This window comes from Leucopleurus acutus (assembly GCF_964270905.1).
Source record: "Leucopleurus acutus genome assembly, chromosome: 1".
Classification (NCBI taxonomy): Eukaryota; Metazoa; Chordata; class Mammalia; order Artiodactyla; family Delphinidae; genus Leucopleurus; species Leucopleurus acutus.
The window spans coordinates 168,804,017-168,818,017 of NC_139142.1; the positions used below are offsets into that span (position 1 = coordinate 168,804,017).

The 14,001-nt window shown below is 39.1% G+C and overlaps 1 protein-coding gene across 1 annotated transcript in view; it reads left to right on the plus strand.

The window, feature by feature from the left end:
- ADAMTSL3 (ADAMTS like 3) overlaps nucleotides 1-14,001 on the plus strand; it is a gene marked incomplete at both ends in the record, with an annotated part of 539,369 nt that overhangs the window by 416,256 nt on the left and 109,112 nt on the right. The window contains 1 exon segment of the mRNA XM_082852534.1: nucleotides 13,592-13,721. Coding sequence (XP_082708660.1) covers nucleotides 13,592-13,721 — 130 coding nt within the window.

Here is a 14,001-nt window from a genome sequence, read left to right on the forward strand (position 1 = left end):
GGTCTTAGAGCTCGTGGACCAGTCATTGTGCCCAAGCCTCTCCTCTTTTGCCCCTCAGGCTCTTGAGGACATTCTCAATCCTTGCCATCCAATCACTGTGACTTCATGGTATCTGTCTTTCTCCTTTCTTGTCTAATCAACCTGTAAACCCACCTATCCTAGACACCAGCCTGTCAATAGACCCAGATGAGGTGGTGTGTGCTTTACCCCCAGGTTTCAGCTAAGCTACTGCCTTTCGCCTGGAGGTACACATGTGCAAGTTAGGAGAAGAACCCTTATCTGCCTCCAGATTCTCTCTCTTACTTGCTTCTCCCTGGTTCCTAGAAGCCCATCCCAGCTAGCCAGGAACTTAGCCTGGTTCACCCTAAATGTCTGCTGTGTCTCCTCCCTTCCGGGCACGTAAGTCTCAGTTACCTGCACACTGCCACATGTCTGCCGTTGCCCCAAAACCTAACTACTGCTCCCTCTGGGTTCAGGGTCCTGGCCACGTCTTTTGTTATATCTTGGAAACCTTAAGACAGATATGCCCTTGGCAATCTGGGAGCTAGTCCTTTCTTGATGAATCTGGGGAAACCCTCTAGAGATAGTCACTGGGATGCAAAAATGTTCTCCTATTCAATTGCAATTATAGATGTCTGGAACTTTCTACTACATGACTACAAAACGCAGCTATCTCTACCACTTCTGAGCCACTACATTGCTGTATTTTCACCAGAGATTGGAGCTTTGCCTTTCAGTATGAGAGCAGAAATAAGCCCTGCTATTGCTTGCATCCCCCAAAACTACTGTGTTAATCTCAGGCTTTTAATACTGCCATTGATAGAATTACTGTTGCATCTAGTACTCTGTCATCCTTGACTTCAGTTCTTTTCCTGACCGGGAAGGCCCTCTCCAGATGGGAGAATATGGCTTGTTGGGTCCTTGGAACTCAGCAGGCTACTAGGAGTTGCCCAAGGAAAATTGACCAGGTAAATTCTGATTCAGCTGGGAGAGTCTATTAGACCTCATTTTTGGAGCCTGGTGCCAAAATGTTAGGATCTGCGGTGTTCCCAGTGTCCACTAAGACAGCCCTAGTTTCCACCTCCAGGATGCCTGGATCCCCCGGAATGATTTTCTGTTTTTTGGGTAACAACTTTATTAAGCTGTTAATTCACATACCATACGATTTATATATTTAAAGTATACAATTTGGTGTCTTTAAGTATATTCACCAACTTGTGCAGCCATCATCACGATCAGGTTTAGAAAGAACACTTTCCCCCCAAAAGAACCCTGTATCCTTGAGAAATCACTCCCCATTTTCCCTCAAGCCCCCATTTCCCTGCTAGCAGCAGCCTCTGGCAACTACTAATCTACTTTCTATTTATTCTGGACATTTCATATAAATGGAATCACACAATAAGTGATCTTCTGTGACCCCTCTCTTTAACTTAGTGTGTTTTCAATGTTCATCCATGTTGTAGCATAAGTCAGTACTTCATTTCTTTTTAGGACTGAATACTATTCCATTGTATGGCTATATCACATGTCGCCATTCATCAGTTAGAATTTGGATTATTTGCATGTCTTTGGTATTATGAAAAATACTGCTCTGCACATTCATGTTCACATTTTTGTATGGACATATGTCTTCATTTCTCTTGAGTATATACTTAGGAGTAATAGCATGACCAGGATCTGTTTCAAACATAAAAGTTTTTGTGAAACTTGACTAATGCAGTTTATCCTTATGGGCACTGTGGACCTTTTGGCCTATTGTGAGGAGAAAAATGCCTTGCTCATGTTAGAAATGCATTTCAGTATTCAGATGGTTGATGGGAAGGTGTCCATTTATTTCTGACATCCTCTTGTGTATCTGGAATGCATTTTACATATTTTAATAGCCCTCAACTTGGTAATCTTTCAACTTTCAGTTAAACAGGATTTAGCCTTGTGAGGGTGCCTTGAGCTGTGTAATTAAGAATTAGATCATTAAGATGAACCTTGGATACCCACTAACCCAAATTTTACAGTTGGGGAAGCTGAGGATCAGAGGGCATCACACAGTCCAAAACAGAAAACGAACAGCTTAATTGTTGTTCTTTAGAGAGGGTTGATTGAACTGTCAGCGCTTATAATAAGCTTCTTAACTTTGTAAAAAGTAACGTTTTTAATTTCTTGGGTTCAAGCTTAAAATTTCCTTTTAAATACATAACTAAATTCTATAAAAACTGGAAAGCTTGGAGGATTATAAAATCCTCTATAAATTCAGGAAACCGGACACCTGCTCTGTGCTAGACTCCATGCTCTGCACTTGCTTCTGGGCTCAGGATCAGGGTATAAAATGAAGGCATAGTCCTTGTCCTGATGGAGTGCAGCTTTCGGTTATTTTGGCTTTACTGTCTCTACTCCATTACTTATAGGCGGTGATACTTGCCTCTCTGTGATCCATTTTAATGTGGTTTTAGAGGCTTGGCCTCTACAAGTCCACTTACGTGTGGTTTTGAATGTGGGTTTTTAACCCTCACCCTGGATAATAGGCAGGGTAAGTCTGCAGTGACTGAAAACCACAGGAAAGTAGAATTTCCACAGGCATATAGTTATTTCTTCAACATTCCTGTTTCTGTAGAAAAATAAGATATGCAAATTATAGATTTCCAAAAAGATAAACTTTCGGTCACATCTTTTTTTTTTTTGGGGGGGGGGGATACGCGGGCCTCTCACTGTTGCGGCCTCTCCCGCTGCGGAGCACAGCCTCCAGATGCGCAGGCTCAGTGGCCATGGCTCACGGGCCCAGCCACTCCGCGGCATGTGGGATCTTCCCGGACCGGGGCACGAACCCGTGTCCCCTGCATCGGCAGGCGGACTCTCAACCACTGCGCCACCAGGGAAGCCCACAGTCACATCTTGATATTGTGTATTTGTATATTCTAACTTGCCTTCACATCATACAGGAAATAAAAGTGAATCCGTTTGTTGTCATTACTGATGATTAAGAACGTTTTACAAATCTGCTTTCATACTGGAGTGGCAACAGAGAATTCTTTTTCAATTCCCAAAAGTATGAAGCATGCAGACGTATTCAATTTCCATCTTCCAGAGTGTGTGTATGTATGTATGTATACAGCATTGTGTTGTGTGTGTATGTGTGTGTGTGTATGTGTGCGTGTGTACATACATGTACATTCTAGAAGTTATGCTTACCTTTTTAATACCCTCTGGTAAGGTTTTGTAATTTACTACCTCATAAACCTTCCTCACTAAAGTTTTCTTTGGTATCTTATATTATTTGTTGCATTTATGACCTTTCATTTTCACCCTTGGATTTTCTAAAAGCACAGGCTAGTAGCATACACATGGACTTTGAGGCCTGGCCCCATTTTTGAACCCTAGTTCTTCCACTCCCTTTGGACTAGTTATTTAAGTTTGTAGAGGTTTATTTTTGTAAAATGAGAAGAGCCATATCTACCTTATTAGGATTAATGAAAGGATTAACTGTTATTCTTTCTTTTTTTTAAACGTCTTTATTGGACTATAACTGCTTTACAATGGTGTGTTAGTTTCTGCTTTATAACAAAGTAAATCAGCTATACATATACATATATCCCCATATATTACTCAGCCATAAAAAGAAACGAAATTAACTGTGATTCTTAAACAAGGTTATGTTGGAGAGGTGTTTAATCACAGTGCCTGACACATCGTATACGATAAATGTTGGTGGGTTGATTGGTTTATAATATAATAATAATAGGTTATTCATCTTATATTAGAATACTGGTTTTTTCCCCTTTTTAAAAAAAAATCTGACTAAACTGCTGAAGCCCTTAATGCATCTAACAGTTTCCGAGTGCATTCTTTTGAATTCTTCAAGTAAATAATCAATTATTGCAATAATCAATTAATGCAATTAATGATGATTTTTCTCTTTCTATTTCCAATAGTTATTTATCTTGTTTATGTTTTATATCTTACTGCATTGTCCAGAATTTCAAAAACGATAGTAAATAATGTGGATAATGCTAACTTTGCCTTGGTCTTGACATTAGCGGGAATCTCTCTATTGTTTCATTCAAAAACAACAGCTTATAAATGTTTAGTACACGTTTCTTTGTGCCAAGCACTTGGCTAAGTGATATGGATTCAGTAGTTCCTACCTTTGGAACTCAACTCTAGTGAGGGAAATGTGTTACTCACATAATCACACACACGTATGTAAAGTTACAGCTGGTTATAGCAGCTACAGAAGAAGTATGTGGTGCTATGAAAGCATATAATAGGAGGAATTTGACCTAATTAGGGAAGTCAGGGAAAGCTTCCCTAAGAACAATTACACTCGAACTTAAATCTGAAAGGTGAGGAATTAATTAAGCAAAGAGAGGTTGGAGATGATGGTACAAAGAGAATTTCCAGCAGAAAAAAGATCATGTGGAAGGGCCCTACTTGGCAGGAGGGCACATGGGACATTCCAGGAGCTGAAGAAGTCGGGCACAGCTGGGGTACTGAGAAAGACGGAGTTTAATGTGAGATGATGCTAGAGAGGAATGCAGGGGCCAGACAGTTAAGGCCTTACCGGCCGTGTTGATTTGGGTCTTTATCCCAAGATCGATGAGAAGCAATTCAAGTCATTAAAGTGGGAGTTAATGATCAAATGTTTATTTATTTCAAAAAGGTTAGTCTGGTTGTATTGTAAAAAAGGGATTAGAATGGTTCATAGCAGATGTAAGAGGGACCATCAAGGAAGCTTTTGCTGGTCCAGGAAAGAGCTTGGGCTGGAGTGGTGATGATGATGGAGATGGAGTGAGCAGGTGACTTTGAGAGATGTTGAGAAGGGAAAAAGTCTGTCAGTGGAGTGGGCCAGTGGGAGTGAGGTGGCAGGTCTGAGCCCTAAGATTCTTTTCTGAGATGATGAGTGCCGACAGGCGGTCCAGTTTGGCAGAAAGAAATCATGACTTCAGTTTGGACATAATGATTTTAAAGTGCCTTTAGACTTCCAAATGGAGATGCTAAAGAGACAGTTGAATGTGTGAATCTGAAGCAAAGTGGCAAGATCTAGTCTGGAAATATACATTTACGAGTCATCTGTGTACGGAGAGAATTGAAGCCAGGGGCATGTATGCAAATCTTCAGGAAGAGAACACCTGTGAGCCGTGGGGAGGGTCTAAGAATGAGCTTTGAGGAAATTCAACATCCGATGGCTGGGTGGAGGATACTGAGCCACAAATGTCAATGCAATGAAGAGGTCAGCCAGATGGGAGCAAAACCAGGAGGGAGTGGTGTGGTGGGAACCAGAGTTGGCTGCGTTGAGGCCACTGAGAGGTGAAGTGAGGTAAACTGAGAATCAGCACCGGGTCCAGCAAGGGGAAGTCACTGAGGACTTACAGGGTCAGTTCCATGGAGTGGTGGAGACGAAGTCAGACTTGAAAGGACGGAGGAGAGTGATAGGTGATGAAATGGAGATGAATAGATTAGATTTTCTTGTGGCAAAACTTACGATAAAGAAAACAGAGAGAAGTAGAAGGCTAGAAGGCACAGTGGGTTAAGGGGGAGGTGTGTGAGTGTGCTGTTATTAATGACAGAGAGCCTTGGGTACATTTAAAAGGCAAGGAGAGGGGAAATTGACAGTAACGCAATCATAGTAGGGGACTTTAACACCCCACTTTCACCAATAGACAGATCATCCAAAATGAAAATAAATAAGGAAACACAAGCTTTAAATGATACATTAAACAAGATGGACTTAATTGATATTTATGGGACATTCCATCCAAAAACAACAGAATACACTTTCTTCTCAAGTGCTCACGGAATATTCTTCAGGAGAGATCATATCTTGGGTCACAAATCAAGCCTTGGTAAATTTAAGAAAATTGAAATTGTATCAAGTATCCTTTCTGACCACAGTGCTATGAGACTAGATGTCAATTACAGGAAACAATCTGTAAAATATACAAACACATGGAGGCTGAACAATACACTACTTAATAACCAAGAGATCACTGAAGAAATCAAAGAGGAAATCAAAAAATACCTAGAAACAAATGACAATGAAAACACGATGACCCAAAACGATGGGATGCAGCAAAAGCAGTTCTAAGAGGGAAGTTTATAGGAATACAATACTACCTCAAGAAACAAGAAAAATCTCAAATAAACAACCTAACCTTACACTTAAAGCAATTAGAGAAAGAACAAAACCCCCTCAAAGTTAGCAGAAAGAAAGAAATCATAAAAATCAGATCAGAAATAAATGTAAAAGAAATAAAGGAAATGATAGCAAATATCAATAAAACTAAAAGCTGGTTCTTTGAGAAGATAAACAAAATTAATAAACCATTAGCCAGACTCATCAAGAAAAAAAGGGAGAAGACTCAAATCAACAGAATTAGGAATGAAAAAGGAAAAGTTGCAAATGACACTGCAGAAATACAAAGCATCATAAGAGACTATTACAAGCAACTATATGCCAATAAAATTGACAACCTGGAAGAAATGGACAAATTCTTAGAAAAACACAATCTTCTGAGACTGAACCAGGAAGAAATAGAAAATATAAACAGACCAATCACAAGCACTGAAATTGAGACTGGAATTAAAAATCTTCCAACAAACAAAAGCCCAGGACCAGATGGCTTCACAGGCGAATTCTATCAAACATTTAGAGAAGAGCTAACACCTATCCTTCTCCAACTCTTCCAAAGTATAGCAGAGGGAGGAACACTCCCAAACTCATTCTACGAGGCCACCATCACCCTGATACCAAAACCAGACAAAGATGTAACAAAGAAAGAAAACTATAGGCCAATATACTGATGAACATAGATGCAAAAGTCCTCAACAAAATACGAGCAAACAGAATCCAACAGTACGTTAAAAGGATCATACAACATGATCAAGTGGGGTTTATCCCAGGATTACAAGGATTCTTCAGTATACGCAAATCAATGTGATACACCATGTTAACAAATTGAAGGAGAAAACCCATATGATCATCTCAATAGATGCAGAAAAAGCCTTCGACAAAATTCAACACCAATTTATGATAAAAACCCTCCAGAGGGCTTCCCTGGTGGCACAGTGGTTGAGAGTCCGCCTGCCGATGCAGGGGACACGGGTTCGTGCCCCCGTCCGGGAAGATCCCACATGCCGTGGAGTGGCTGGGCCCGTGAGCCGTGGCCGCTGAGCCTGCGCGTCCGGAGCCTGTGCTCCGCAACGGGAGAGTCCACAACAGTGAGACGCCCGCGTACTGCAAAAAAAAAAAAAAAAAAAACCCACCAGAAAGTAGGCATAGAGGGAACCAACCTCAACATAATAAAGGCTATATATGACAAACCCACAGCCAACATCATCCTCAATGGTGAAAAACTAAACCATTTCCACTAAGATCAGGAACAAAACAAGGTTGCCCACTCTCACCACTATTATTCAACATAGTTTTGGAAGTTTTAGCCACAATAAAAGGAATCCAAATCGGAAAAGAAGAGGTAAAACCGTCACTGTTTGCAGATGACATGATACTATACATAGAGAATCCTAAAGATATTACCAGAAAACTACTAGAGCTAATCAATGAATTTGGTAAAGTAGCAGGATACAAAATTAATGCACAGAAATCTCTGGCATTCCTATACACTAATGATGAAAAATATGAAAGAGAAATTAAGGAAACACTCCCATTTACCATTGCAACAAAAAGAATAAAATACCTAGGAATAAACCTACCTAAGGAGACAAAAGACCTGTACTCAGAAAACTATAAGACACTGATGAAAGAAATTAGAGATGATACAAACAGATGGAGAGATATACCATGTTCTTGGATTGGAAGAATCACCATTGTGAAAATGACTGTACTACCCAAAACAATCTACAGATTCAGTGCAATCCCTATCAAACTACCAATAGCATTTTTTACAGAACTAGAACAATAAATATCACAATTTGTATGGAAACACAAAAGACCCCGAATAGCCAAGGCAATCTTGCGAAAGAAAAACAGAGCTGGAGGAATCAGGCTCCCTAACTTCAAACTATACCACAAAGCTACAGTAATCAAGAAAGTATGGTACTGGCACAAAAACCAGAATATGGATCAATGGAACAGGATAGAAAGTACAGAGATACACGCATGCACGTATGGTCACCTTATCTTTGATAAAGGAGGGAAAAATATACAATGGAGAAAAGACAGCCTCTTCAATAAGTGGTGCTGGGAAAACTGGACAGCTACATGTAAAAGAATGAAATTAGAACACTCCCTAACACCATACACAAAAATAAGCTCAAAACGGATTAAAGACCCAAATGTAAGACCAGACACTATAAAACTCTTAGAGGAAAACATACGCAGAACACTCTATGACATAAATCACAGCATGATCCTTTTTGACCCACCTCCTAGAGAAATGAAAATAAAAACAAAAATAAACAAATGCGACCTAATGAAACTTCAAAGCTTTTGCATAGCAGAGGAAACCATAAACAAGATGAAAAGACAACACTTAGAATGGGAGAAAATATTTTCAAATGAAGCAACTGAGAAAGGTTTAATCTCCAAAATATATAAGCAGCTCATGCAGCTCAGTATCCAAAAGCGAACAACCCAATCCAAAAATGGGCAGAAGACCTAGATAGACATTTCTCCAAAGCAGACATACAGATTTCCAGAAAACACATGGAAGGATGCTCAACATCACTAATCATTAGAGAAATGCAAATCAAACTACAATGTGTCACCTCACATTGACCAGAATGGCCATCACCAAAATATCTACAAACAATAAATGCTGGAGAGGGTGTGGAGAAAAGGGAACCCTCTTGCACTGTTGGTGGGAATGTAAACTGATACAGCCACTATGGAGAACAGTATGAAGGTTCCTTAAAAAACTAAAAATAGAACTACCATATGACCCAGTAATCCCACTACTGGGCATATACCCTGAGAAAACCATAATTCAAAAAGAGTCATGTACCACGATGTTCACTGCAGCTCTATTTACTATAGCCAGGACATGGAAGCAACCTAAGTGTCCATCGACAGATGAATGGATAAAGAAAATGTGGCACGTGTACAATGGAATATTACTCAGCCATAAAAAGGAACGCAACTGAGTTATTTGTAGTGAGGTGGATGGACCTAGAGTCTGTCATACAGAGTGAAGTAAGTCAGAAAGAGAAAAGCAAACACTGTATGCTACCACATATATATGGAATCTAAAAAAAAAAAAATGTATCTGAAGAACCTAGGGGCAGGACAGGAATAAAGACACAGACGTAGAAAATGGACTTGAGGACATGGGGAGGGGGAAGGGTAAGCTGGGACAAAGTGAGAGAGTGGCATGGACATATACACACTACCAATTGAAAATAGATAGTGGGAAGCAGCTGCATCGCACAGGGAGATCAGCTCGGTGCTTTGTGACCACCTAGAGGGGTGGGATAGGGAGGGTGGGAGGGAGATGCAAGAGGGAGAGGATATGGGGATATACGTATACATATAGCTGATTCACTTTGTTATACGGCAGAAACAAACACAACATTGTAAAGCAATTATACTCCAATAAAGATGTTAAAAGTAAAATAAAATAAAATGAATATACACATACAAAAAAAAGGCAAGGAGAAAGTTCCAGAATGAAAGCAAAAGGCAAAGTATCAAGAAATGTCCTAAGATGCCGGGGAGTGAAATTCATAGCCTGGTTGTGGAGCTCAGTCTTAAATAGTTGCAGGAGCAGCTCCTAATGGAAACTGGCAAGGGAAAAGCGAGGATGGATGTGAGGGTGGGTGGGTGTATCTGCTTGATCGCAGGAAGTTCCTATCTGGTTGTTGCTCTTTGAGTGTGTGTGAATATTTGTGTGTGAGTGATTTGGTATGTGAATGCCCAGTTGTTTGAGGTCACATGTAGTGTTCTTTTATTATACTTTTGACTTGATTACAATGTGCTAGCATTTAATTTAGGGTTTTCCATGCATGTATGAATGATATTGATGCACGTAGGTATCATCTGTTGAGCGTGGTGGAGAACAAGATGCCTTCCTGCAAATGGGAATGTAGGACTGCAAGCTGATTTGGCCCACTATGGGCTCATTTTAGCGTACTTCCTATGGAGATGTGTTCCCGACATGGTACATCAGCAATAGCTGTTTTGTTCTCTTCAAATCCCTTCAAATCATAACAGGCCTCTAGCTGTAGTTTCTTCCAGCTACTCTTGATATAATTGGTCACTTCCTTTCAGGCGCTCCAGTGATGTTTATGATGCCCTTCATAAGGCGAAATGGCTTTCAACAGTCCTTAATTTTTACCAGCTGTCTTCTCATCTGGCTCCTAAAAAGAACTCACCTATTTGGAGTGCTATAAAACTTGCATTTTCATACCAAAATGGCACTCCTGTGGGTCCATACCATATTATGGTTCTACTTTTTTTCATTACCTGGGAGCTTATAGTAGTAGTTATTCTATCATACTGGCTAATCAGCAGAAGGAAAAACCTATGCTAACTGTTCTTCTCAATATGGCCCTAGGCTTGCATCTGTCATATAGCATTGTATAAGGCAGCACTCTATGAAGTAGATCTGGGTTTTTTTTCTTTTATAGATTTTTATCATCAGTTTTATACTAGTTTTGTGAGATGACTTGGAGTTTTCCATACCTTTTAATAATCTTAAATAGTTCATATCATAGAAGCTATCTGTTTTAAAAGTTTGGAAGAATTTGTGTCTATAACTGTCTAAATTCAGTTCTTGCTTTTCCCTCTTGGGGGCAGGATTGAGGCGGGGAGCATGTGGCTGGATCATTAACATCATTTTCAAGTGTCCCCCCTGCTTATTGTTATATACAAGGTCTTAATTTTAAAGTGAATTTCATAATTTAGATTTTCTTGGAAAAAAGTCATCTATTTCATGATATTAAAACCATCATCAAGAGATGTTCATCTAGTCTCAAGTTGCTTTAAGGCTTCCTCTTCTCTTTTTTCTTGTCACAAATAATGTGTAACCTAGTCACTCTTTTTGACCTAGGAGTTTTATAGGAAATGACTTTTTAAAAATTCTGATGTTTGGATTGGGGGGTGGGTTAATTGTTTATTATTCATTTATAGTTGGACTCTATTATGGTCAAGAATGTTACTTGCATAATTTCTGGCTTGTGGAACTTAGTGCAGTTTTCTTTATAGACTCATATAGGATCAATTTTTGTTAATGTTCCACTGGTGCTTAAAAAGAGCATATTGCATTTGTTTCTAAGGGCCAAGGCTATTTGGTATTTTATCAACATAATTTTCTTATTCAAATCATTTTCCCACTTTGAAAAATAATTTGATATGTTAAATAGTGGGTGTCATCTTAAAGGTTCTGACTATAGATTTTTGTATTGCTCCAAGTGTTTTTTACTGGGGGTGTGTGTGTGTGTCTGTGTGTGTGTGACGTTACTTGGCATGTTGAATTAGTCAGGATTTGTTTGCAAGAAATCCAACTCAAACTAACCTTAAACCAACAAAAGGGAATGTATTAGCTCATTTATTGGCTCTGCTTCCCATCACAGAGTCTGTGTTTTTACCCTTTAATTATGAATTCATTTCTTGATGTAGGCTTTGGATATTTTTTTGCCAAAGAAAAAACAACCCTCTTAATATGACATTGTAGAAGTCAAATGTGAAGTGAAGGATGTTGCCTCATGCTACCAAAGGAATTTATTAGAAAAATTACATCGAAATTTCAACACTTGATTTATTTTATGACTTCTAAATGCATATTTGCGATTACTATCCACATTTTAAGATGAAGTAAACTTATTTTTATAATTTTTACTTTTGAGGATAAAGGTTTACTCAATCCTCTTGAAGTGAAAAGTGGTGAAGTCATATTGTAGGCCCAGTACGTGGGAAGGGACATATTCTCGTGGCCGTCTTTGGAAAATGCATTCTACCTCAATAAGTATCCTAAATCGCCTATTACACTTTTATATTTTTTAAGTAAAGTTGCTTTAAGACCCAAAGATTTGTCACAAATGTTGTGAAATTCCATCAAAATGGTTAAAATGAGATAACTTTGGTGCTTTCAGACTCACCCCCTCAATCTCCAGAAAACATTTCAAAATAGTCTCTAAGTGTAGTTTCTAAATAATTTTGATTACAAATTAAAATATATGTGAAAGATAACTGAATTTTTCTCAGATTAAAAAGAAATGAAACCTGCTAGAAAATGAACATCTGTAAAGTCACTAAGAAAGTTTGACATTTGCTGGTGAGAACCCAAGGTGTGATGTTGTAGCAGTGTCTCCTTGTATTTCAGGTTAGCCACTGTTTATTTAAAAAAAGAAAAAGGTTCATGGAAGATGCATGGAGATTTAAGACTGCATCCTGCCATGGATGGGAGCATAAGATTACAACCGAAGAAAGCAAAAGAAAATTTAGTGAAAAGAACTGAACATCTCAAATACATATTTTATATATACTTTTGGCCTGTACTGCATTCTGCGAAATATTGTAAAATGGTTGAATTGAAACATGGCATTTGGAAAAAGAACCACAATCTTATAACATAATGGAACACACATTTTTGCATGAAACTGAATACATTTGCGTATTTCAAATAGCATAGTCAGTCGCTATTACAATTTTCATTTGATTTTTTCATCAAAAGTTTCATTTATATTTTGTTCAGTTCTGATTTTCCAATAATTTTTTTTTTTTGTCTCAACAAAAAAAGAAGAGTGGTTGAGACATGGGCTTTGGGGTCAGACAGACCTGTCTAGCCTCAAAGGAAAAATGTGCCTGTGAAAGTTCATATTTGAACAGGGAAGCTGGTTGGCTGTATTGCATTTTGGAATCCCTCGGGTACAAAAGAAAGACCACTGAATTCGGAAGCAGGAAATCTGATTTTCAGTTTTGAATCTACCACTCTTTTGCGGTCTTCATTTCTCTCTCAGCTGTTTCCTTATGATTAAATTAATAAAACGGAGATAATGATACCATTCTTTTGACCTCACAAGATTATGGTGGGCTCAAATAGTGTATTTGAAAGCACTTCATACACTGCAAATCACTTTCCCAATGGGAGGCATTGCTGTTGTTTTTGCTAGTAATAGAAATATTACTAATGATAGTATTTAGTGAACAGGAACTCCAACTCTAATGAAAATTTTAATAAGGGTTATACACCAAATTTAGCACATATTCAATGATATAAAGCAAGTGTTATTCTTTAGGAGCTGATATGAAAATTCCTCTTAGGGAAATTATTGTATATGTTTGGAAGGAACACTTTGATGATTCATTTGAGGGAACTCCTAGCTTTGAGTATATTTGGAATGCAGGTCAGTCTGAAGGTGGATGGGGAATCGGGATGCTCCTTAATGTCTTAAAGTGAGTATATTTGGGGGAGGGACAGTAGAGGGACTGAGTTTAAAAGGTGATGGAGAGAATATCAAAGACTGGGAGACTTTGCAAAATGCAAAGTCGTTTGCTCCACGTGTACCCTGAAATGCAGCCTGCAGCCACGTAATATGGTCAAAAGGGCAGTAGCTTAAGAACGAGAAGTCTCAAGACCCTGTTTTCTTTTTTCCGCACAATGAGTTATTCTAAGTCATTTGCACTTTTTCTCTTTCCAACCTCCAGGCTATCAAGAAGCCATTGCAGTGTGCTTACACATCCAGACCCAGCAGACGGTCAACGACTCCTTGTGTGATATGGTCCACCGTCCTCCAGCAATGAGTCAGGCTTGTAACACGGAACCCTGCCCACCCAGGTATGTGCTGTCTCATGCTCCCAGGACACACCGTCTGAATGGTAACACCCTCCCTTGCAGAGAAACACGTGTGTGCATTGAGACTGGCAGGTCCACCCAAAGTAGATCAGCCTGGCCTACGTCGGAGTTCTCCCTTCTCTGTTCGAGTTATGCCCCAGCCAAATTCTTGCTAAGATGCACAGATACTGCCAGGTTCATCAGGAAACCCTTTAGTCTGACTTTTGTTTGCATCAAACATGAATGAACATGAACTGGCCTGCTGCTGACAAAACCATGAGGT